General features: G+C 40.9%; 1 protein-coding gene, 1 long non-coding RNA gene and 1 pseudogene across 3 annotated transcripts; 1 reads left to right on the top strand and 2 right to left on the bottom strand.

Moving 5' to 3' along the window:
- LOC106910152 (myosin light polypeptide 6 pseudogene) lies at positions 1-1,461 on the top strand (annotated as a pseudogene).
- Positions 1,462-2,648: 1,187 nt separating this feature from the next.
- LOC148157546 (uncharacterized) lies at positions 2,649-3,823 on the bottom strand. 2 transcript variants are annotated; one of them, XR_015764184.1, is made up of 2 exons: positions 3,144-3,823; positions 2,649-2,845 (listed from the first exon to the last, which is right to left on the bottom strand). It is a non-coding gene; the product is annotated as an uncharacterized LOC148157546 (long non-coding RNA). The 2 variants fall into 2 exon arrangements; XR_015764182.1 differs by having other exon boundaries at positions 2,933-3,823.
- Positions 3,824-21,163: 17,340 nt separating this feature from the next.
- LOC106910150 (uncharacterized) lies at positions 21,164-22,567 on the bottom strand. Its single transcript, XM_014976729.2, has 2 exons — positions 22,427-22,567; positions 21,164-22,146 (listed from the first exon to the last, which is right to left on the bottom strand). Exons 1-2 carry the CDS (start codon positions 22,460-22,462, stop codon positions 21,262-21,264), a joined length of 921 nt encoding a protein of 306 aa, XP_014832215.2. The 5' UTR covers positions 22,463-22,567; the 3' UTR covers positions 21,164-21,261.
- Positions 22,568-22,926: the final 359 nt, after the last annotated feature.

A 22,926-nucleotide genomic window follows, 5' to 3' on the forward strand; every position in this document is an offset into this window, starting at 1 on the left:
CAGTTAAAATCCTTCATCTGATCCAAAACGCTGCAGCAGAAACTAAAAGCAGAGATCAGATTCTGCTGCTCAGCTTCCCTGATAATCCAGATGATAATCTCAGACAGAAACCCTCAATAATCAGGTTCTGATGGGTTCTGATCGGTCCACAGCTTCCAGCAGAACCGTATGGTACCACAGTGCTGGTTCTGCTTCTTACAGCTGTCCGGAGTCATGCTGAGTCGTTTCTGTAGTCATGATGCTACAGGACAGACGGACTGTCACTATAACCGAAGCTCCACCTGGTCTGCGTTCTGATTGGCCGATTCCTTCCTGGAGGCGGGGCATCAGCTAGCATGATGCTGCCATCACCTGATCCTTCTCTCTTTGTCTCTCTGCTCTGTTTTCTCCAACCTCCAATCAGTCAAACGGAGGGCTGATGGTTCTGGTTCTGGTTCTGGTTTCTTCCTTTTAAAGGGGAGTTTTGCCTGGGCACTGTCGCCCCCTGCTGGTCCGCAGTGATTTTGCTGCTTTTCCTTAGAAATAAATGGAGCTCTGAGCACCGGACCGGCCTGGACCGTACTGGACTGGACTGGGCCGGACTGTTCTTGTCAGTAAAGACCGCTGAGCGGAGTGTTGCTACAGCCTGAATCTGTTTATCTGACCCAATGGATCCTGCCGGCGGTTCTGGTTTATCTGGTTCTGATTTATCTCCCGCTGCTATTTCAGTTTTCTTCCATGTTTGGTCCTCGTCTCTCTCTCTCTCTCTCTCTCTCGCCCATCTGCAGCGCTATAAACCGGCCCGCGGCGCCTCGCCTCCATCTGCGGCGCAGCATGGCTCCAAAGAAGGTAGAGGCCAAGAAAGCGGAGGTGAAGAAGGTGGAGGCCAAGAAGGAGGAGGCGGCGCCCCCGGCCAAGGCCCCGGAGCCGGAGCCCCGGGCCCCGGAGGTGGACCTGCGCAGCGTGGTGGTGGAGTTCAGCCCGGACCAGGTGGAGGAGTTCCGGGATGCCTTCTCCCTGTTCGACGAGACGCCGGGCGGCGAGATGAAGATCAGCTACGCCCAGTGCGGCGACGTGCTGCGGGCGCTGGGGCACAACCCGACCAACGACGAGGTTCTGAAGCTGCTGGGCCGACCCAAAGCCGAGGAGATGCACGCCTCGCTGCTGGACTTCCAGGCCTTCCTGCCCATGCTGCAGCACGTGGCCCGCGCCAAGGAGCAGGGCAACATGGAGGACTTCGTGGAGGGGCTGCGCGTCTTCGACAAGGAGGGCAACGGCACCGTGATGGGGGCGGAGCTCCGCCACGTCCTGGCCACGCTGGGGGAGCGCATGACGGAGGACGAGGTGGACCGGCTCATGGCGGGCCAGGAGGACGCCAACGGACACGTCAACTACACCGAGTTCGTCAAGCACATCCTGGCCGGGTAACAACCAGCGGGGGAGGGGCCACGGCGCTGCGCCTTAATAAAACACCTACAGGTCTGGCTATGTGTGGTTTCTGTCTCCTGAGTCCTGGTTCCGGTCCATTTCTGGTTGTTTTCTCCTTCAGACTTTCAGTCTCTGTTGCTCCATTTGTGGGTTGTAGGAGCCGCAGCTGTAGCACTGTCAGTCTTTCCACCTCAGGAGACTCAGTGGGTCCAACTGGTAGTTTTATTCAAAAGTCAGATGTCTGACATCAGAAACCTCATCTAATTCAGCTCATTAAAATAACTTGTATAAGATTTTCTTAAATCATTAGTCACAAGATCGCAGCTTTAAATATTTCCTGTTTCTTTAACACCAAACACTTGGAGACATGAGCAGGAAACCCTCAGGATCTTCAGAGCTCCATGGAAAACTACGCACAAAAATTATCCTGTGCCATATTTTATGCACAAGTCGGCATGTAGATCAACTTGGTGTCAAAGTTTCTGTAAATATATGCAAACTTTTGTGGACAAAAATAAACTACAGAGTCAAATCGGTTATGTATTATAACCCCAGTTCAAGGTTAACCTAGTGGGTTGACGGTGAAGCAGGATGTGGTCTGCGCCTCACTGGGTCCATCCAGACCATGAAGAATCTGATCGCATATAACAAAAACAGTCTCAGCCTGCAGTGGCTCTCCTGGCCCCCCGTACAGCAGAAGACCAGAGAGAACATCTGGTCAGAAAGTTGAGACAAGCAGACCTGCTGCTGCGAACAGGAACTTAAACTTTGGACAAACATGTTGTTCTCAAATGCTTTGAAAATAAACGAGACAAAAATAATGATTCTGTCAGAACTCTGAGGACAGAATGGGTCAGAGAACATGGAAACATCACAGGTAGAACCGAACAGATGACCCAATTAAAAAACAGGCTTTAGTAGACTTTGATGTACTTGAACTATTTTAGAACAACTAATTTTGTACTTAGTATACTTAAAGTATACTTTTAAATGAAATATTCAACAGCTTCATTTTTATATTGAGTGTACTAATTCTGTCAGAATTATATTTATTTAATATACTAATATAAGTAATGTATTTAAATTACACTTAATTTTATTTTTGATTTACTGCTATTGCTAATAAAGTACAATTTTAATTACTCATAAGTCTTTACTTTGTACATTACATGCATCACTACACTGCAGTACTTACATTGTTTTAGGCTAAAATTACATGGAACGATTAATTACACAAGATGTTCAAGGTAATTCAAATATTTTTTATTACAGACATTTTAAAATTGTCCAATTTTACTCACAACTTATGAACTTTATATAAATTATGAGTTTACACATCAAAAGTGAACAAACTGAAGATGAAAATTTAAGTGTGACAATAAAACATGACAGTGAGGATCAACGACAGAACTTTCCTGTTCACTGCACCTACAGAAACCTGTAAAAAAGAACAACAGAGCAATTAAACAGAGAAAGCATTTGTATTTAAAGAGAACAGAAAAATGGCAAATAAAAAAATACGTACAATTTCAAAACGTTGTGGACTCGCCATGTATGTGACATCAGAACTGATGATGATTGGGACCAGAGGCCTGGGGAGGAAAAACATTTCTGGGTTTCTTCTTTGCCCGTTTATGTTAGAAGTAGAAAAAAACAGTCAGCAAAGTCATAGAATCAGCTGATGTTGGCATCAACTATGAAGCTGTTTCAAGTGTGGACTAAAGGAGACAAACTACCTTAAAATCTTTCCATCCATGATCTGAACAGGCTGATCCCTGCAGGGTGGTGAGGGGGGCTGGTGGTGCCCATCTCCAGCAGCCATCAGATGAGAGGCAGGGTTCACCATGGACAGGTCACCAGTCCATCACAGGGCCCTGAAAGCCAACAATGAATAAAATGTATGACAGAGAAATGTTAGATTAACAAGAAGAGAAAAATTCTGCCCAGTTATCTTTAAATCAAATCATGTTTATTAAGCCCTTGGTGTTGGTAACAGCAGTTTTTGCTGTTGAAAATGTAGCTAGCTGCTCATTGAAAAAACAAACTTCCATCATGAAGACGATGTGGAGGTTCATCCTCAGAGCTGGTTGGTGATCTGGTGGAGCAGAGCTGCTGCTGAGACAGAAAGTCTTTAGGTTTCTAACACCTGATCTCTCTGCTTCCTCTTTCATTTGCTTAGACTGCAAACATGTTGAAGATAAAAACATTGATGAACGAGTTAGAACATCAACCTCACAATATCAAAGTCTCTCTGTCTGATGGAGCTCAATTAAAACCAGGTTAGTTTATGAATTAAAGTATAAGTCAACAAACAGCCTTTATGCAGTTATAACATGAAGCTGAATGATTCCTATAGTAATAATCATACAAGTCACAATAAAATTGATAAATTATTTATGAAACCAACGTAAGTTATATATCTTTACTGCACTGTTTATAATTAAACGATGATAATTAATAAGCAAACTTACCACCAGCTAGCAACACTTAGCATCCTTCGTCCCTCCGGGCTCCTTTTGTGACACACATTTCATTTCCATCGGTTGCTGTCCCGTTGAGTTTCCGTCTAACTCGGATTAGGACGTCACCAGCTTGAATTTAACAAAATTAGTAACTATTGTCAAGGCCCTCAATGCTTTTAAGGCGATATTATGCGAGTAAAAATGGCGAATTTCAACAGCGTCTGTTATCTTCCCTGCGTTCAAGTTGTTTCTTCTTTTTGTGGCGTTTTTTAAATAAATGAAAGTGTGCAATACCGCCACCATCTGGTCTGGAGTATGAACTGGAGCTAATGCCATTTATTATAAGGTTTTACATCACACACCTGAAAATTGATTGGGTACTTTCTTAAAAATTACATCATGATTATCTTTTTTTTATTGTATGCAATTTTAATAAATAATAAAAGATTATTAAGGCACTTAAAAATTCATAGATATTAATTCATATTTAGTTCACTTAAAGTATACTTTTATTTAATATATTAAAAGTGTATTTTGGTACAATTATGTTTAAGTGTGTTTAAAGTACTAATTTCGAAATTGGTACAAGTGTATTTTTTGCATACTTCAGATATTCTTATAGGTAGTACACTTAATACTTAGTATACTTACAGAAATTTAAGTATGTTTAAAATATATTAAAATATACTTATTATTCACCTGGGTGGACTCGGAGGAAGTCAGGTTTTTTCTCTGAATCAGTCTGCTCACAGTCTGGATCATTTTATAACTTATTTTTATTTGTTGGCATTTAATTGAGGCCTGCTACTGTAACTTTTCTGTTGTGATGTTTTATTTTTATTTTATTTACTTATTATTACTCATTACTTTTCTCTCTGTCTTGTCATCAACTTATTCTATTGTGATTTTTATTAAAGCTATCTTAAACCTGGTTTTTAAAGTGCTAAATAAGTAAATATGACAGAAACTAGTGAAAAACAAACTGCTGGATCCCAAAACAAAAAAAACAAAAGAATAAGTTAGTCCAACAGTCACAAAACCACGCAAAGCTAAACTTTTATATTCGTCAATGTTTCTCCCTCTGACATATTCATGTCTGCAGTGTTCATCAGCTCTGACCGTTTTATGGACCAGTTTTACTCATGTTGCTCCATGTTTGAGTTTAAATCCTCAGATTTCTCATCACAAACAGCAAACAAACTATTGAGACCCATAAAAGTCAAATTAAGATTTAAATGTTTAGATATGAGCTTGGTTCAGTGGCACTGATCTAATCTCTGCTACACCTTTATGAAAATTTAAGGCTATACATAAAAAAGTTTTAATGAGTAACTCCACTTGATAAAATTCCTCATAAATATTGATTTATTTTAGTGGCTCTCAATACCAGTTATCTGTTATTTGAGCTATAACTTGCTAAGTTGCTTTATGTTTAAATCTTTTTTGGTTCTGTGTCCTGGCTGAGGATCTAGAAATTAATGAGGATCTGGGGAGAATCATAACTTCAACTTAACACTCAAAGCACCAGAGGTTTTATCGAAAAATATCCAGATTTGTGAGTGTGTGGTTTTAGAGGCTCTATGTTGAAGATGGTAAGAAATAAAAGCAGACATTTCTGTTCCTCTGTCTCGGCTCCCACACACTGAGCTGTCGGCTAGTTGTAGCTCAGCTGCTCCCATTCAAACTCTTCTCATTAACATAAGAGTTACAGAGAGAACTAGAAAATTCCACAGAAATTTTAAGGGGCCTGCCAAGTGTGCCATCCACTTTAACCCCAGCGTTTCAAATAAGCCGTGAAAAAAAATGAAAGCATGTCTGACATACTTATCCCGCCACTAGAACACAGTAACTGTAAATATTGTCAGGTGTATTATGACAATATGAGTCACCATTGGGAAGCAGAATATAAACCCCAAGTCAGAAAAATTCAATCCGACACCGACGACTATAAGCTTCGCACATGTGGTTCTTACTCATGGTCCAAAATAAAAAACATGAAGAAAGTTGGTAATAGTTAATTTCTAAAAACTATTTCAATTTTCTTAGTAAAGATTTTAATTTACACTCAAAAATTCAGACAAGTAATAATTTTATGTAAGCAAAACATGAATAGTCACACGAAATATGTATTCTTCCCACAATGCATTGTGAGATCTGATTCAGCGCTGTGGGAATACTCACTGCCTCTGTCTGCGGCCCGTTGCTATGGTAATTAATGATCTGCACCTGGGCTGGCACTCTCTTTCAGACAGGCTGGTTTCTATACTTGTGAGACACTTAACGTCGGTCTACAGGACCCTGACAAAAAACTATAAGCCCTAGGAAAATTTTGAAAACATTTTACAGGAGCAGGCATGTGTATCTATGTCATGACCAACTTTGAGATCAATAGGCCGCTTTTTGTGCCTGTGAGGGGGAGTTAAAGAGAGTTTTGGAGTCAGACCTCCACTGTCCTGTGTGTGTGTTTCAGAGAGAAATCTTAGTGATGCTGTGAGTTCCTCAGATTAAAGTTTTTTCGTTTTTTTAAATTTATGTCGTCATTTTATCTCAGAATCCCACTAAAAGTAATAGCTCCAATGCCGGGATCGAGCCGCTCGTTTTGATACCATTTTTGTGGGGTTTCTCGCAGCGGTACGAGCCGCATTAACGGTAGTGGAAGAATAATAAATAAGCTATAACTAGAAAATTCCGCAGAAATTTTAAGGGGCCTGCCAAAGTGTGCCCGTCGGTTTTTAATCAAGCGTTCTAATGCAAAAAATTAGCATTAATGCTAAAGAAAGCTTCAATGTAGTCAATAACCTGTGGTGAGTCAGAAACATGTTGACTAAACTGCACCTGTACCATTCAGTATGTTGAAATTAATGCATAAGCCAAAATGCTAATATTAGCGTGAAGACTAATATTCATGTAGGATGTTAGGATGTTAGGATGTGCACTGCCTTGCTGCGCAAGGCAGTGCACTAGTGGGGGCAGTAAAATGCTAAAGTTTGTGCTAATGTTGTGCACAATCTTGTGCTAATGTTAATGAACTGCCTTGCTGCGCAAGGCAGTTCACTATCCTGAGGAAAAAAAATGCGAAAAAAGCTTAATATTATTGCAACGCCTACGGCGTTGCACTAGCATGAGAGGAGTGCAGCAACTCTTTGAAGCAGTTAGTTTTTCTGATCAAAGCGGCTTACTGTTCAGCATCCATAAGAGCAATCCGAAAACTTTTTGAAGCATATAAGAGGGCAATTTCTTGTCTCCGATGGAACCACGATTTAAATCTGTAGTTCTCTCTGCACTAACCTGAGAGAAAAACATAATAAAGGCCTGAGAGGAATATTCAGGCTTTTATTTTGAAATTTTCAGTAAGCTTCATTTTAAATGGCCACACTAATCCCATGTCTAACAGTGGTTGGGTTAAACCAGTTCATATATAATGCCCAGAACATTCTGCCCTGTCTGTAGTTATAACATTCTGCTCACCTTCTTTCTGTAATAAGTCAGAGTTCCACCATTATGTACTTCTTAACTGCCAGCTCAGCCCTCCTTTGTAATGATTGAGGGTTCCACCATGTTGACCTTCCGACCTTCTGCTCAGGCCTCTGTAGTAAAGTGTTCCATCGTGTTTAGAACTACAAAGATGGCGTTTTTGTAGTCCTAAGGAGCAGTTTGGCTTTTGTCTGTGTTCTGTTGCTATAGTGATCAAGCCTCCCCCTGTGTTTCTCCAGACAGGGGGAGAAACAATTCTATGTGTTTGAGCCAGCCAGTTTCACTCCAAAAAGCTGTCCGAACAACTCCTTTCCATTCGGGAACCGTGATACGTATTCGAAAACCGTTTGAAGCGTATGAGAGGGCTATTTGTCGTCTCATTTAGTACCGCGATTCATATCTGTAGCTCATTCACAGTAATTGCAGTGATGAGAGAAAAATGGTGTGCGCTGAGCTCAGAACTTTTTGCAGAAATGTATGTAAAAAGAGCAATTACATGATGTAAAAATTGTCAAGGCTTTTATTTTGAAAATTTTCAATAAGCGTCATTTGAAATTGCCACACTAATTTCATGTGTAATAGTGATCAGGTTAAATCAGTTATATAATGCTAAAAGCACAAGTTGTTTATAATACCAGCCAACTCCTCCTCTGTAATAATTGAGTGTTCCGCCATGTTGTAGTTCTGACATGCTGCTCAGGCCTCTGTTTTAACTGAGTCTTGGCCATAGATAGAACTACAGTTATGGCAGTTATGGCTGCTGGTTTGTAGTCCAAACCAGCAGATTTGCCTTTCTCTGGATTCTGTTGCTATAGCGATTGGCCCTCAGCCAACTGCTGTGTGTGTGAGACAGAAAGCTGGGGAAGGATTTCAATCTTTGAGACAACCATGAAATGCTAATGTTAATGAACTGCCTTGCTGCGCAAGGCAGTTCACTATCCTGAGAAAAAAAACATAAAAAAAAGATTTTCATTTTTGCATCGCCTATGGCGATGCACTTTTGTCAGTGCAATTTTCAGAGTTTTATTTTGAAACTTTCAGTAAACTTAATTTTCATAACCACACTAATCCAATGTGTAACAGTGGTTTGGTTAATCCACCTGTATAATGCCCAAAACAGGAAGTAGTTCTAACTGCCAGCTGAGGCCTCCTCTGTAATAATGGGCTCTTTGCACCTAAGGCGTTGACGTCACATCTCCAGGAGCTAATGCGGCTCACTTTTTTCCGCTTTGAGTTACCATGACTGGTAGAAAAGACTAAGTCGTATTTCAGATGCAAAAAAACAATACTATTAACATTGTTGTCTTCCTAATATAATGGGCTTTTAAGTTTTCGTTAATTTCCAAGCGTTCCCGAATTAAGAAGATGGCTTGTAAATATCTGCCGCTACCAGCTAACGCTGCACAGCAAAGTTTGCAGCCTTCACTTCACTCCGGATCAGCCTAAAACTACCGGGGACACGGATGGTAAATAAAGGAGCCTCCCTGAGTTATTTCCATGGAATCACTTCTATATTCAGCCTGAAAGAGTTTATGGGAACGAGAGAGCAGACCAGAGCCAGACAGCCGAGCAACTGATCCGCCTGTACATCCTGCTGTAAACACCGTCCTATCTGAGCTCTTCACAAGAAACATGCAAAGGTAATAAAACGAAATAACACGGAGACATGAAGCAACACGGTCATATTTTTCTAAAAGCAGCAACTTTGAACCTGAACAGCTGAACCAGATCTCTGACACCAGAGTTGCGCTACTGTTAAGCTATGAGGCTTGTTGAGCTCCGTCAGGCTTCGGAAGTAAAAAGTCCGAACCGTAACAGAACCCGTTAGTCTGTGACACTAACGACAATAAACACACATAATATACTTGAAAATTAGATAAAAACATTGTCCGTTAGAATGTTTAGATACTTAAATAGCACATTTTACAAGAACAATGTCCGAGAATATTGCCTACTAGCATAAGCTAACGTTAATGTTAGCCACAAAGTTTAAGTAAAACTCACCTTCGTGTCAGTGAATGTATAACGAGGCGAACATCTTAAAACCTTTCTTCAGCTGACTTGTTGGGGCTTCGGATCGATGTACAAACCTTGGCCAAGCACTGCAAGCACCTAATGTAAATGATATTTGTATTGGATCGGAAACAATAGAGCCGCTTTACCCCGAACGCGGAAGCTGAGGTGCAAAGAGCCCATTGAGTGTTCCGCCATGTTGTAGTTCTGACCTTCTGCTCTGCCCTCTGTATTAAAGTGTTCCGCCATATTTAGAACTACAGAGTCTTTGTAGTCCAAACCCCAGCAGTTCTCCCTCTCTGCATTCTGTTGCTATAGTGATGAAAGTGCCCTGTGTGTGTCAGACTTATCTATCTTTATGAGACACCCAGTCAGTTTTAATGGAAAAAGCAGTCCGAACGACTGCTTCCCGTTCGGGTTCCGTAAGTCCGATCCAAAAACCGTTTGAAGCATATGAGAGGGCTATTTGTTGTCTCATTTAGTACCGCGATTCATATCTGTAGCTCATTCACAGTAATTGCAGTGATGAGAGAAAAATGTTGTGCGCTGAGCTCAGAGATTTTTCAGAAATGTATGTTAAACACTGGGGAGGAGCGTCAGTTATCCTGTCCCAAAACTTTGCTCTGAAGCACCTTGACCGAAAACCGTAAGCCCTAGGGAAATTTTGAAAACATTTTACCGGAGCAGGCATTCGTATCAATGTCATGACCGACTTTCATACCAATAGAGCATTTTTTGCACCCATGAGAGCGATTTCAAAATTATTTTGGGGTCAAAATTCCACCCTGTTTCTCACTCTAAAAAAGCGGCAGTTGGTGTCAGTTACACTCTGCGTTTCGGCAGTTGGAAATTTCGCTCGTTTTTCGCTTTTTACGTCGCCGTCGTAACTCCGATTGCCAATAAAAATAATAGCTCCAATGCCGGGATCGAGCCGCACGTTTTGATACCACTTTTGTGGGTGGGCACGCAGCGGTACGAGCCGCATTAACGGTAATGGAAGAATAATAAATAAGCTATAACTAGAAAATTCCGCAGAAATTTTAAGGGGCCTGCCAAAGTGTGCCCGTCGGTTTTTAATCAAGCGTTCTGATGCAAAAAATTAGCATTAATGCTAAAGAAAGCTTCAATGTAGTCAATAACCTGTGGTGAGTCAGAAACATGTTGACTAAACTGCACCTGTACCATTCAGTATGTTGAAATTAATGCATAAGCCAAAATGCTAATATTAGCGTGAAGACTAATATTCATGTAGGATGTTAGGATGTGCACTGCCTTGCTGCGCAAGGCAGTGCACTAGTGGGGGCAGTTAAATGCTAAATTTTGTGCTAATGTTGTGCACAAACTTGTGCTAATGTTAATGAACTGCCTTGCTGCGCAAGGCAGTTCACTATCCTGAGGAAAAAAAATGCGAAAAAAGCTTAATATTATTGCAACGCCTACGGCGTTGCACTAGCATGAGAGGAGTGCAGCAACTCTTTGAAGCAGTTAGTTTTTCTGATCAAAGCGGCTTACTGTTCAGCATCCATAAGAGCAATCCGAAAACTTTTTGAAGCATATAAGAGGGCAATTTCTTGTCTCCGATGGAACCACGATTTAAATCTGTAGTTCTCTCTGCACTAACCTGAGAGAAAAACATAATAAAGGCCTGAGAGGAATATTCAGGCTTTTATTTTGAAATTTTCAGTAAGCTTCATTTTAAATGGCCACACTAATCCCATGTCTAACAGTGGTTGGGTTAAACAGTTTATATATAATGCCCAGAACATTCTGCCCTGTCTGTAGTTATAACATTCTGCTCACCTTCTTTCTGTAATAAGTCAGAGTTCCACCATTATGTACTTCTTAACTGCCAGCTCAGCCCTCCTTTGTAATGATTGAGGGTTCCACCATGTTGACCTTCCGACCTTCTGCTCAGGCCTCTGTAGTAAAGTGTTCCATCGTGTTTAGAACTACAAAGATGGCGTTTTTGTAGTCCTAAGGAGCAGTCTGGCTTTTGTCTGTGTTCTGTTGCTATAGTGACCAAGCCTCCCCCTGTGTTTCTCCAGACAGGGGGAGAAACAATTCTATCTGTTTGAGCCAGCCAGTTTCACTCCAAAAAGCTGTCCGAACAACTCCTTTCCATTCGGGAACCGTGATACGTATTCGAAAACCGTTTGAAGCGTATGAGAGGGCTATTTGTCGTCTCATTTAGTACCGCGATTCATATCTGTAGCTCATTCACAGTAATTGCAGTGATGAGAGAAAAATGGTGTGCGCTGAGCTCAGAGCTTTTTCAGAAATATATGTAAAACACTGGGGAGGAACGTCAGTTATCCTGTCCCAAAACTTTGCTCTGAAGCACCTGGACCGAAAACCGTAAGCCCTAGGGAAATTTTGAAAACATTTTACCGGAGCAGGCATTCGTATCAATGTCATGACCGACTTTCATACCAATAGAGCAATTTTTGCACCCATGAGAGCGATTTCAAAATTATTTTGGGGTCAAAATTCCACCCTTTTTCTCACTCTAAAAAGCGGCAGTTGGTTTCAGTTACACTCTAAGGTTTCGGCAGTTGGAAATTTCGCTCGTTTTTCGCTTTTTACGTCGCCGTCGTAACTCCGATCCCCAATAAAAGTAATAGCTCACTTGCCGGGATCGAGCCGCACGTTTTGATACCACTTTTGTGGGTGGGCACGCAGCGGTACGAGCCGCATTAACGGTAACGGAAGAATAATAAATTATATTTATAATAACTAGAAAAATAGCTGTTCCTATCGAAACAGCCGTGAGAATGCATATTTGCAGAATGACTGCAGCAGAAACGCAAGAAAAAGTAGAGAAAAGCGTAAGAAGTAGGAAAAAGCAGAAAAATTTGAAATAGTTGAAATAGTTGAACAGAGAAACGTAGCAAAGACCAAAAATTAGATGAAACAGAAATCAGGACAAAACCACAAATACTTGAAACAGATGAACAGTGAAACATAGCAACATAGGAAAATAGCAGAAGCAGTAATTATTACAAAGGCAGAAATATTTGAAGAATTGAAACATAGCAGCACAAAAAACATAAAGGAGCAGAAGAGGCTGAACAGTTTGATATATGAATTGCTAAAATTGATTAAAGATTGCAGAAGACCTTAAACAATATTACAACCAGTAGAAGTTGAAGGCATACACAAAAGTTGAAAAGCTAAAAGATAGTAAAACCAGTAGAAGTTGAAGGCATACACAAAAGTTGAAAAGCTAAAAGATAGTAAAACCAGTAGAAGTTGAAGGCATAGAGAAAAGTTGAAAAGCTAAGGTAGTAAAACCAGTAGAAGGCATACACAAAAGTTGAAAAGCTAAAAGATAGTAAAACCAGTAGAAGTTGAAGGCATACACAAAAGTTGAAAAGCTAAAAGATAGTAAAACCAGTAGAAGGCATACATAAAAGTAGACTTGCAGAATGCATAGAAACAGATAAAAACAGAGCACAAGACAAAAATACATTGAAAGAATAGGAGAAAGTGTGTCATGGTTGTACTCCAGAAGAGTTTGACAGAAAACAGTAAGACCTGTAGCAATAATAGTAATAATTCCATAAAGTAGACACACGTAGCTACATTTTAATGCATAAATTATTTCTCTACAGTGAAATATGTATGAACAGCATCAATTTGTTTGTCAAAAAGCAGAAAAAGTTCAAAAACGGCAGTTACTAGAGTGTACACTCTAGTAACTGAAGTCAGTTAGTGAATTCCACCATGTATTTCAATGGGGCAAATAATTTGCACAAAAGGGCAATTATTTCAAAAAGGGCAATAGTGAAGTTCACCAAAAGATACAGCAAGATTCTCCTGAAGGAGCTGAACGTTTTGATATATGAATTAGTAGAATTAGTGAAAGATAGTAGAAGTAGTTAAACGACAAAAAACGTACGGAACATTATATAATAATAATAATAATAATAATAAAGGGAAACAGAAACACTAGTAGTGAGAATGCATTGAATGCATTCTCACTGACTAGAAAAATAGCTGTTCCTAGCGAAACAGCCGTGAGAATGCATATTTGCAGAATGACTGCAGCAGAAATGCAACCAGTGGAAAACCAGTGGAAGTTGAAGGCATACAGAAAAGTTTAAAGGCAAAAAGATATTAAAAACCAGTGGAATTTGAAGGCATACAGAAAAGTTGAAAAGCTAAAAGAAATTAAAAACCAGTGGAAGTTGAAAGCATACACAAAAGTTGAATAGCTAAAAGAAATTAAAAACCAGTGGAAGTTGAAGGCATACACAAAAGTTGAATAGTTAAAAGATAGTAAAAACCAGTGGAAGTTGAAGGCATACAGAAAAGTTGAAAAGCTAAAAGAAATTAAAAACCAGTGGAAGTTGAAGGCATACAGAAAAGTTGAAAAGCTAAAAGAAATTAAAAACCAGTGGAAGTTGAAGGCATACAGAAAAGTTGAAAAGCTAAAAGAAATTAAAAACCAGTGGAAGTTGAAGGCATACAGAAAAGTTGAAAAGCTAAAAGAAATTAAAAACCAGTGGAAGTTGAAGGCATACAGAAAAGTTGAAAAGCTAAAAGATATTAAAAACCAGTGGAAGTTGAAAGCAAACAGAAAAGTAGACTTGCAGAATGCACTGAAACATATAAAAACAGAGCACAAGACAAAAATACATTGAAAGAATAGGAGAAAGTGTGACATGGTTGTACTCCAGAAGAGTTTGACAGAAAACAGTAAGACCTGTAGCAACAAAACTTATAATTCCATAAAGTAGACACACGTAGCTACATTTTAATGCATAAATTATTTCTCTACAGTGAAATATGTATGAACAGCATCATTTTGTTTGTCAAAAAGCAGAAAAAAGTTCAAAAACGGCAGTTAGTAGAGTGTACACTCTAGCAACTGACGTCTGTTAGTGAATTCCAGCATAGGAATGAATGGGGCAATAAATTTGCACAAAAGGGCAATTATTTCAAAAAGTGCAATAGTGAAGTTTACCAAAAATCATAGCTCAATTCTCCTGAAGAAGCTGAACGTTTTGATATATGAATTAGTGAAATTAGTGGAAGATAGTGGAAGTAGTTAAAGGATGAAAAAGGTACGGAAGACTGAATAATAATAATAATAATAATAACTAGAAAAATAGCTGTTCCTAGCGAAACAGCCGTGAGAATGCATATTTGCAGAATGACTGCAGCAGAAATGCAAGAAAAAGTTGAGAAAAGCGTAAGAAGTAGGGAAAAGCAGAAGAAATTGAAATAGTTGAACAGTGATACGTAGCAAAGAGCAGAAATTAGCTGAAGAAGAAATTAGTACACAACCAGAAATATTTGATGGAGTGAAACTTAACATAAAGGGCCAAAGAAGCATATTTGCAGAATGATTTATGCAAAAATATAAGAAACTTGAGAACAAAGAGTAGGAAGTTGGAAAAAAGCATAAGAAAGCTACAGTCATATATTGTAAAAATCCTTTGCCCAGTAGTGGAACTTAGCAAAGGTGTTGCAGAATTCAGCTGAAGACGCAGAAGTTTGTGTGCAACCTGAATTATTTGAAAAAGTCAAAAAGTGAAACAGAGCATAAAAAAGACCATAGTTAGCTAAATTATGGTCTGTATAGATATAGATAGATAGATAGATAGATAGATAGATAGATAGATAGATAGATAGATAGATAGATAGATAGATAGATAGATAGATAGATAGATATAAAATCAGAGATGTGCTGTCAGATGAGGCAGGAGAGCCAGAGCCACACCTGTCATCATGGAAAAATAATATATAACAATAACATCATTTATAAAGATTTTTTCACCCTGTGGTTTGTCCTATAAAGTCCCTATTTATCATTTGACTAAAATATGATCATGTTTTTTCTTCAAAATCGCTGAATTTTCCCATTAAAATGCTTGGAAGCGAAGCCGGTGAGGCAGCACCGAGCTGAGCCTCACCTGTGATTGCGCAACCTCTCGCTAAGAGCACCGGTTGCCATTCTATGAGAGCAGCTCCTCCTGTCTGTACGTCGCCAATAAAATGGTTAAAAACATGTATGAACTTATTTTCCAAAATTTAGCTTATGTATTTAATGTACTGTGTTTTTATTTTCACCAACTGTGTGTGTCAACATGTTTCGAGCGATCATAAATGGCATATTATTTGAGACGGCAAACGCCATACAGATTAGAGGTGAGGCAGGCAGTTCTCATGCCTCATCGCTGGGGGCGCTCATGAACCCAGACATTGTGACTCCAGAAGTGCAGAGTAAGAGATGGTAACAGCGAGCCGTCCAGCGAGCTAGCCACACAGTAGTTGTGCTGATACAGAGAGCGAGAAAGACGTGGTTTTGAGTTGCACTTTAACGGTTTCTCCCTTTGCTTTTAAGCACAGCACGAAATTAATAATATCTACATGTCTAAGTTTGATTGAGATCACGGAATCATGAATGGCATGTAAAGGAATAGCCTTTTTGCCCTCCAGCATTGTAGCATGCGAGAAATTTCCTTATGTAAACAATAACATGCAGGGGGTCTAGATTTGTAAATCCGATTATAATTAAGTAGGTGCCTCACCAGGTATGAACCTCACCGCAAGTCACTAATCTATCTATCTATCTATCTATCTATCAAATTAGTACAGATCCAGAAATATTTGAAGGAGTGAAACTTAGTAAAGGTTTTGCAGATTTCAGCTGAAGAAGTAGAAGTTTTTGTGCAACATGAATTATTTGAAAAGTCAAAAAGTGAAACAGTGTAAAAATATCATAATTAGCACAAGAGGAAATTAGTGCAAAACCATAAATAGTTGAAACAGTTTAACAGTGAAAGAGCAAAAAGCTTACATTAAGGGAAGCAGAAAAACCAGAAATATTTGAATTAGTAAAACAGCAAAAGCAAAAAGGATCAGAAGAAGCAGAACATTTTCATATATTAATTGCTAAAATTGAATAAAAATTGCAGAAGAAATTAGAAGATAGTAAAAACCAGTAGAACCAGAAGGCAAAACAGAAAAGCAGACTTGCAGAATGCATAGAAACAGATTAAAACAGAGCACAAGACAAAAATACATTGAAAGAATAGGAGAAAGTGTGACATGGTTGTACTCCAGAAGAGTTTGACAGAAAACAGTAAGACCTGTAGCAACAAAACTTATAATTCCATAAAGTAGACACACGTAGCTACATTTTAATGCATAAATTATTTCTCTACAGTGAAATATGTATGAACAGCATCATTTTGTTTGTCAAAAAGCAGAAAAAAGTTCAAAAACGGCAGTTAGTAGAGTGTACACTCTAGCAACTGACGTCTGTTAGTGAATTTCAGCATAGGAATGAATGGGGCAATAAATTTGCACAAAAGGGCAATTATTTCAAAAAGTGCAATAGTGAAGTTTACCAAAAGATAAAGCAAGATTCTCCTGAAGGAGCTGAACGTTTTGATATATGAATTAGTAGAATTAGTGAAAGATAGTAGAAATAGTTAAACGACAAAAAACGTACGGAACATTATATAATAATAATAATAATAATAATAATAATAAAGGGAAACAGAAACACTAGTAGTGAGAATGCATTGGATGCATTCTCACTGATAAAGGGAAACAGAAACACAAGTAGTGAGAATGCATTGGATGCATTCTCACTGATAATAATAAAGAGGCGTTCTATTGGGTGTAGATTAATAGGTGCCTGCCATGCAATGCATGGAGGCAGTGACTGACCTCCTTATGCATTGCTAATGGCATGCCCCAATAAAGAGACATTCTATTGGGTGAAGAACAATAGGTGCCTGCCATGCAATGCATGGAGGCAGTGACTCACTGCTCTCCTTATGCATTGCTTATGGCAGGCCCCAAATATAATTAGATATTTGCTACCTTAACAAAAAAGCTTAAATCTATCAAAGTAATGCAGCCAGTTTGATTTAAGGCAGGATGTCAGACTCCAGTCCTCCGCTGTCAGTTTATCATGTTTCAGCCAAAGGAATGTGTAGCAGCTATTTTCCCATTTTTTGGTTAAATCTTAGAATTTAAATTGTTTAGTTTATTCTTATTATTTGTTTGTTTTTTCCAGTTGATTTCTCATTAGAATTTTTGTTTTGTTGTTTATAATTTCTTTGATTAGGAATTCACATAATTAGTTAATTAATTTCAGGTTGGGATGTGGGTATTTCACGGTATAAATAGGTGGGTCTTAGGTAGCTTATTATGCACGTGGGTGGTCATAAGGTTTTTTACCAGCCAATCAGTCACATCGATTTCTTTTGTTAGTCAGAGAACAGGTGCAGGAATAAGAGCAGAAGCCTGTAACCCTTTTGCCTGAACTACAAATAAACCCAAAGAACCATATTTTGACTTTGATTCCCTTTTTTGCTGCGTAAACCAGAATCCACGGTGCATCAGGTGACTATTTGAGTTGGATTTACTTTGTTTTGATCACTTTCGAGTTTTTTGAGTTTTTTGATTTTTGAATTTAAGTTTGGGGACAAATGGTCAATACAGAATGAAATAACAACCTGTGCTCTGATTTTTATTGTTAATGTGTTTCGTCCTATTGGATATTCAGATGAGTAAATGAACTGAATTCAGACAGAACCGGGTCATCTTGTCCTGGAAAATTCAACTCAGTTTATTTCATCAAAGTAGGGCTGAACATAATCGATTACAAATCAGTTCCATAGATTAAAAAAAAATATTAACACAGTTTCTGCTTTTACAAACTAAAGTCAGGAGCCAGAACTTTGTGTTGTGTTTCTGGTACGCCTGTGAATCTGACGCACAGGTGACATCCGCTAACAGCAATGGAGGACGAAGCCGCTCCAACTGGCTGGAGGCTCCATTCAAAACGACTTAAACCAGTTCAGTTCAGAATGTAAGAGAAACTACATGAACGATCAAGACTTCCTGAAACTCTGGAGCACCAAGCGGCTAAAGCAAGGCTTAGCTCAGTCTGATGGCTAAAGCAAGGCGTTGCTCAGTCTGATGGCTAAAGCAAGGCGTAGCTCAGTCTGGTGGCTAAAGCAAGGCGTAGCTCAGTCTGGTGGCTAAAGCCAGGCTTAGCTCAGTCTGATGGCTAAAGCAACGCGTTGCTCAGTCTGATGGCTAAAGCAAGGCTTAGCTCAGTCTGATGGCTAAAGCAAGATGTAGCTCAGTCTGATGGCTAAAGCAAGGCGTAGCTCAGTCTGATGGCTAAAGCAAGGCTTAGCTCAGTCTGGTGGCTAAAGCCAGGCTTAGCTCAGTCTGATGGCTAAAGCAACGCGTTGCTCAGTCTGATGGCTAAAGCAAGGCTTAGCTCAGTCTGATGGCTAAAGCAAGGCTTAGCTCAGTCTGATGGCTAAAGCAAGGCTTAGCTCAGTCTGGTGGCTAAAGCCAGGCTTAGCTCAGTCTGATGGCTAAAGCAACGCGTTGCTCAGTCTGATGGCTAAAGCAAGGCTTAGCTCAGTCTGATGGCTAAAGCAAGATGTAGCTCAGTCTGATGGCTAAAGCAAGATGTAGCTCAGTCTGATGGCTAAAGCAAGGCTTAGCTCAGTCTGATGGCTAAAGCAAGGCGTAGCTCAGTCTGATGGCTAAAGCAAGGCGTAGCTCAGTCTGGTGGCTAAAGCCAGGCTTAGCTCAGTCTGATGGCTAAAGCAACGCGTTGCTCAGTCTGATGGCTAAAGCAAGGCTTAGCTCAGTCTGATGGCTAAAGCAAGATGTAGCTCAGTCTGATGGCTAAAGCAAGGCGTAGCTCAGTCTGATGGCTAAAGCAAGGCGTAGCTCAGTCTGATGGCTAAAGCAAGGCGTAGCTCAGTCTGATGGCTAAAGCAACGCATTGCTCAGTCTGATGGCTAAAGCAAGGCTTAGCTCAGTCTGATGGCTAAAGCAAGGCTTAGCTCAGTCTGATGGCTAAAGCAAGACTTAGCTCAGTCTGATGGCTAAAGCAAGGCTTAGCTCAGGCTGATGGCTAAAGCAAGACTTAGCTCAGTCTGATGGCTAAAGCAAGGCTTAGCTCAGTCTGATGGCTAAAGCAAGACTTAGGTCAGTCTGATGGCTAAAGCAAGGCTTAGCTCAGTCTGATGGCTAAAGCAAGACTTAGCTCAGTCTGATGGCTAAAGCAAGGCTTAGCTCAGTCTGATGGCTAAAGCAAGGCTTAGCTCAGTCTGATGGCTAAAGCAAGGCTTAGCTCAGTCTGATGGCTAAAGCAAGACTTAGCTCAGTCTGATGGCTAAAGCAACGCATTGCTCAGTCTGATGGCTAAAGCAACGCATTGCTCAGTCTGATGGCTAAAGCAAGGCTTAGCTCAGTCTGATGGCTAAAGCAAGACTTAGGTCAGTCTGATGGCTAAAGCAAGGCTTAGCTCAGTCTGATGGCTAAAGCAAGGCGTAGCTCAGTCTGATGGCTAAAGCAAGGCTTAGCTCAGTCTGATGGCTAAAGCAAGGCTTAGCTCAGTCTGATGGCTAAAGCAAGGCTTAGCTCAGTCTGATGGCTAAAGCAAGGCGTAGCTCAGTCTGATGGCTAAAGCAACGCATTGCTCAGTCTGATGGCTAAAGCAAGGCGTAGCTCAGTCTGATGGCTAAAGCAAGGCGTAGCTCAGTCTGATGGCTAAAGCAACGCATTGCTCAGTCTGATGGCTAAAGCAAGACTTAGGTCAGTCTGATGGCTAAAGCAAGGCGTAGCTCAGTCTGATGGCTAAAGCAACGCATTGCTCAGTCTGATGGCTAAAGCAAGACTTAGCTCAGTCTGATGGCTAAAGCAAGGCTTAGCTCAGTCTGATGGCTAAAGCAAGACTTAGCTCAGTCTGATGGCTAAAGCAACGCATTGCTCAGTCTGATGGCTAAAGCAAGGCTTAGCTCAGTCTGATGGCTAAAGCAAGGCTTAGCTCAGTCTGATGGCTAAAGCAAGACTTAGCTCAGTCTGATGGCTAAAGCAACGCATTGCTCAGTCTGATGGCTAAAGCAAGACTTAGGTCAGTCTGATGGCTAAAGCAAGGCGTAGCTCAGTCTGATGGCTAAAGCAAGGCGTAGCTCAGTCTGATGGCAGGAGAACAAAGTCTAAGCTAAAAAGCTTTTCATGTTGAGATGATTAGTCAATAATTTAGTTTTCAATGGAAACTGTTTATGTTGTCAGAATCTGGTTTATAAGCTGTCTGCATCATTGATGGTTCTGCGTTTTTATTTCTTTTTGAATTTTGACATTTTAATATAAATTAATTAAATTATGCTTTATTTTGCCTAAAACCGTCTCAGTGCTGCCCTCTTTAGGTCAAACGGTGCAGCAGCAGTTACATTCTTCTATTGGTTTAAAAAGGCTTTTCATTACCCAATTTGCTACAAAACCACTCAGACACGCCCCCTGGTGGTGGGCAGGAGGAACGCGTCTGCTCAGCCACAGCAGGGCTGCAGCTGACCTTTGACCTGCAGCTGAGGGTTCTGCTGTTATAAAATGATGAATGTTAGAATTATGTTTGTTATCATTCTTACATTTGTAATTTTATGTTATTAGTTGTTTTTCTATTTAGAAGTTTAGTGTTCAAATTTGTTGAAACTGTGGAGACACAATTTAATTTTCTTTAATCTCAAGCATGTTTACAGATGGTGACTCAGATCTTCCTGGGATACTCCTGAGCTGTAAACCTATCTGTGTGTTAATTAAATTTCTGTGTCCCCCTCTTTGTTTCTGAATCCACATCCTACTGGGAAGACAGGATGTCTGAAAACTGAAGGTTTTCAGAACATGGTGAGCGGCTTGGAGAAGCAGTTCACTGTGTCTCCTTCTGCAGAAGTTTGGCTGAAAACTCATATACGTTGTCTGTGGTTCTTTTTTTATGTAGGTTTGAGAAAATACCTATCAATGAAACTAGCAGCAGACATGATCAGATGCTTTATTAAGATTCAGAGATGATAACAGATATGATCAGATTGATGGGATCATTTCTCCCACTGAGCATGCTCAGAAACACTGCAGCCTAGTTAAAGCACAGGAACTCTTTGCAGCCAGCATTGTTGAGGTTTTTCTCGATGACCTCTACGCCAGCATTCATGTAGGGCTCCACAGCGTTGGGGTCAAGGAGCAGGGACACCATCATGATGGGCGCTTTGCTGCACTCCTCGGTCTTGAACCACAGGTACACCGGGCTTCCTTTGGTTCCCTGGTTCAGGTCCAACTCCACCTGCTGGTAGTTCTGGTTCTGGAAACTCTCCTCAGACTCCCCGTCAGTGGAGACCTGCAGGTCTCTGACGGCCTTCTGGCTGTCAGTGGTCCGCCGGTACCAGAGGAAGATGAAAGCCCCACCTGCATCTCTGTTGGTGTCTTCGTCCATTCGGGTGTAGCCTTGGCGGAACAGGCTGGAGTCCAGAGATGTGTTGGCGGTGGCTGTGATGTCGCTGATGTAGGTCTGCCTCTCCCTCTTCATCCACAGGTAGATCCACTTCCCTCCGGCCCGGCGGTTCAGGTCGCAGGCTGACCGCTCCCACAGCGGCTGGACCTTCATGGCGTCGCTCTGGGCATCGGTGGAGACGTCCAGTTCCACCACCGGGACGTCGTAATCAGTGCAGCCTTTGAAGAACCACAGGTAGATGGCGCTGCCGCTGTTTCCAGTGTTGAGGTTTTTGTCCACCTTGTGGTACCCTTCGGTGACCAGACCTTCTCTCATCTCATCGGTGAAGGAGAACTGGATCCTGGTGATGGCGGGACAGTCACTGGTTTTGTACCAGAGGTATACTGGGTTTCCTCCAGTGTCGGAGTTCAGGTCCACATGGATCTGAGTGAAGCCAAGTTTCCGTAACTGTTTCTCCTCGGCATGGTTCACAGAAATGTCGATGTCGGTGATGTGCTGTGGCATCTTCAGCGGCTGCATCAAGAGAAACCCAGAATGAGAAACAGGAAACATCCGACAGATTCAATCATCGCTACAGGAAACCAACGTCTGCTCCACAAAGACAGTGTAGCACTTCTACACTGTCCTAACGCTGTGGAAGGAAAACCAGATGGTTTGAATCTGGATGAAACTCAGAACCAAAAAAAATCATTTCCAGGTTATAAACTCATATCATAGAAAATCAGATTAAATATGAACCAGTTTGGTTCTAAGTTCATCACATCAAACTGACAGAACAGTTAAAGTTACTTACGTGTCTCCAGAGCTCTGATGCCTCCAGCTCATCCATCTGGGTTTAAATCCTCGGAGCAGAGCCAAAGGAAACCTGCTGACGGCAGGCTAAATGTTTTCAGGAAATCCCCAATTCCTCTTCTTGGCTTCTGGAAGACCCAAACTAGACGGTTTTAATGCTGATGAAGCATTTTTATGCCCACAGGTTTGTGGAACCTCACAGGTTCCCAGAACCCAGAGGAACTCTGCAGCACAGCGACGGCCAGAGCCTCAGACTCCCAGTTGGGAAGCAGCATTAACCCCGACCCCGAGGAAGGCCGGCCACCGAGGAACGCCGGCCAGAGCTGCAGTCTGACTCAGACCTGCTGGGAACCTACAGACTCAGCGATGTTTGGCTCATGAATTGATTCATAACTGATTAATAACTAATTAATAACTTACTGTGAATTAAATGATTAATAACCAGTTTCTTCAGGTGAATCAGATCGCCGTCAAGAACCTGGACCCAAAAGTCAAACATGA

The sequence above is a fragment of the Poecilia mexicana genome, unplaced genomic scaffold, assembly GCF_051168715.1.
Source record: "Poecilia mexicana isolate PSO_F unplaced genomic scaffold, ASM5116871v1 scaffold_9, whole genome shotgun sequence".
Taxonomy (NCBI): Eukaryota; Metazoa; Chordata; class Actinopteri; order Cyprinodontiformes; family Poeciliidae; genus Poecilia; species Poecilia mexicana.

Excerpts from the sequence above, each read along its gene's own strand:
- LOC106910150 (XM_014976729.2), bottom strand. The coding sequence starts at position 22,462 with ATGGATGAGCTGGAGGCATCAGAGCTCTGGAGACAC. Across the intron at positions 22,147-22,426 it reads CATCAGAGCTCTGGAGACAC|CCGCTGAAGATGCCACAGCA; the intron begins GTAAGTAACTTT and ends CTCTTGATGCAG.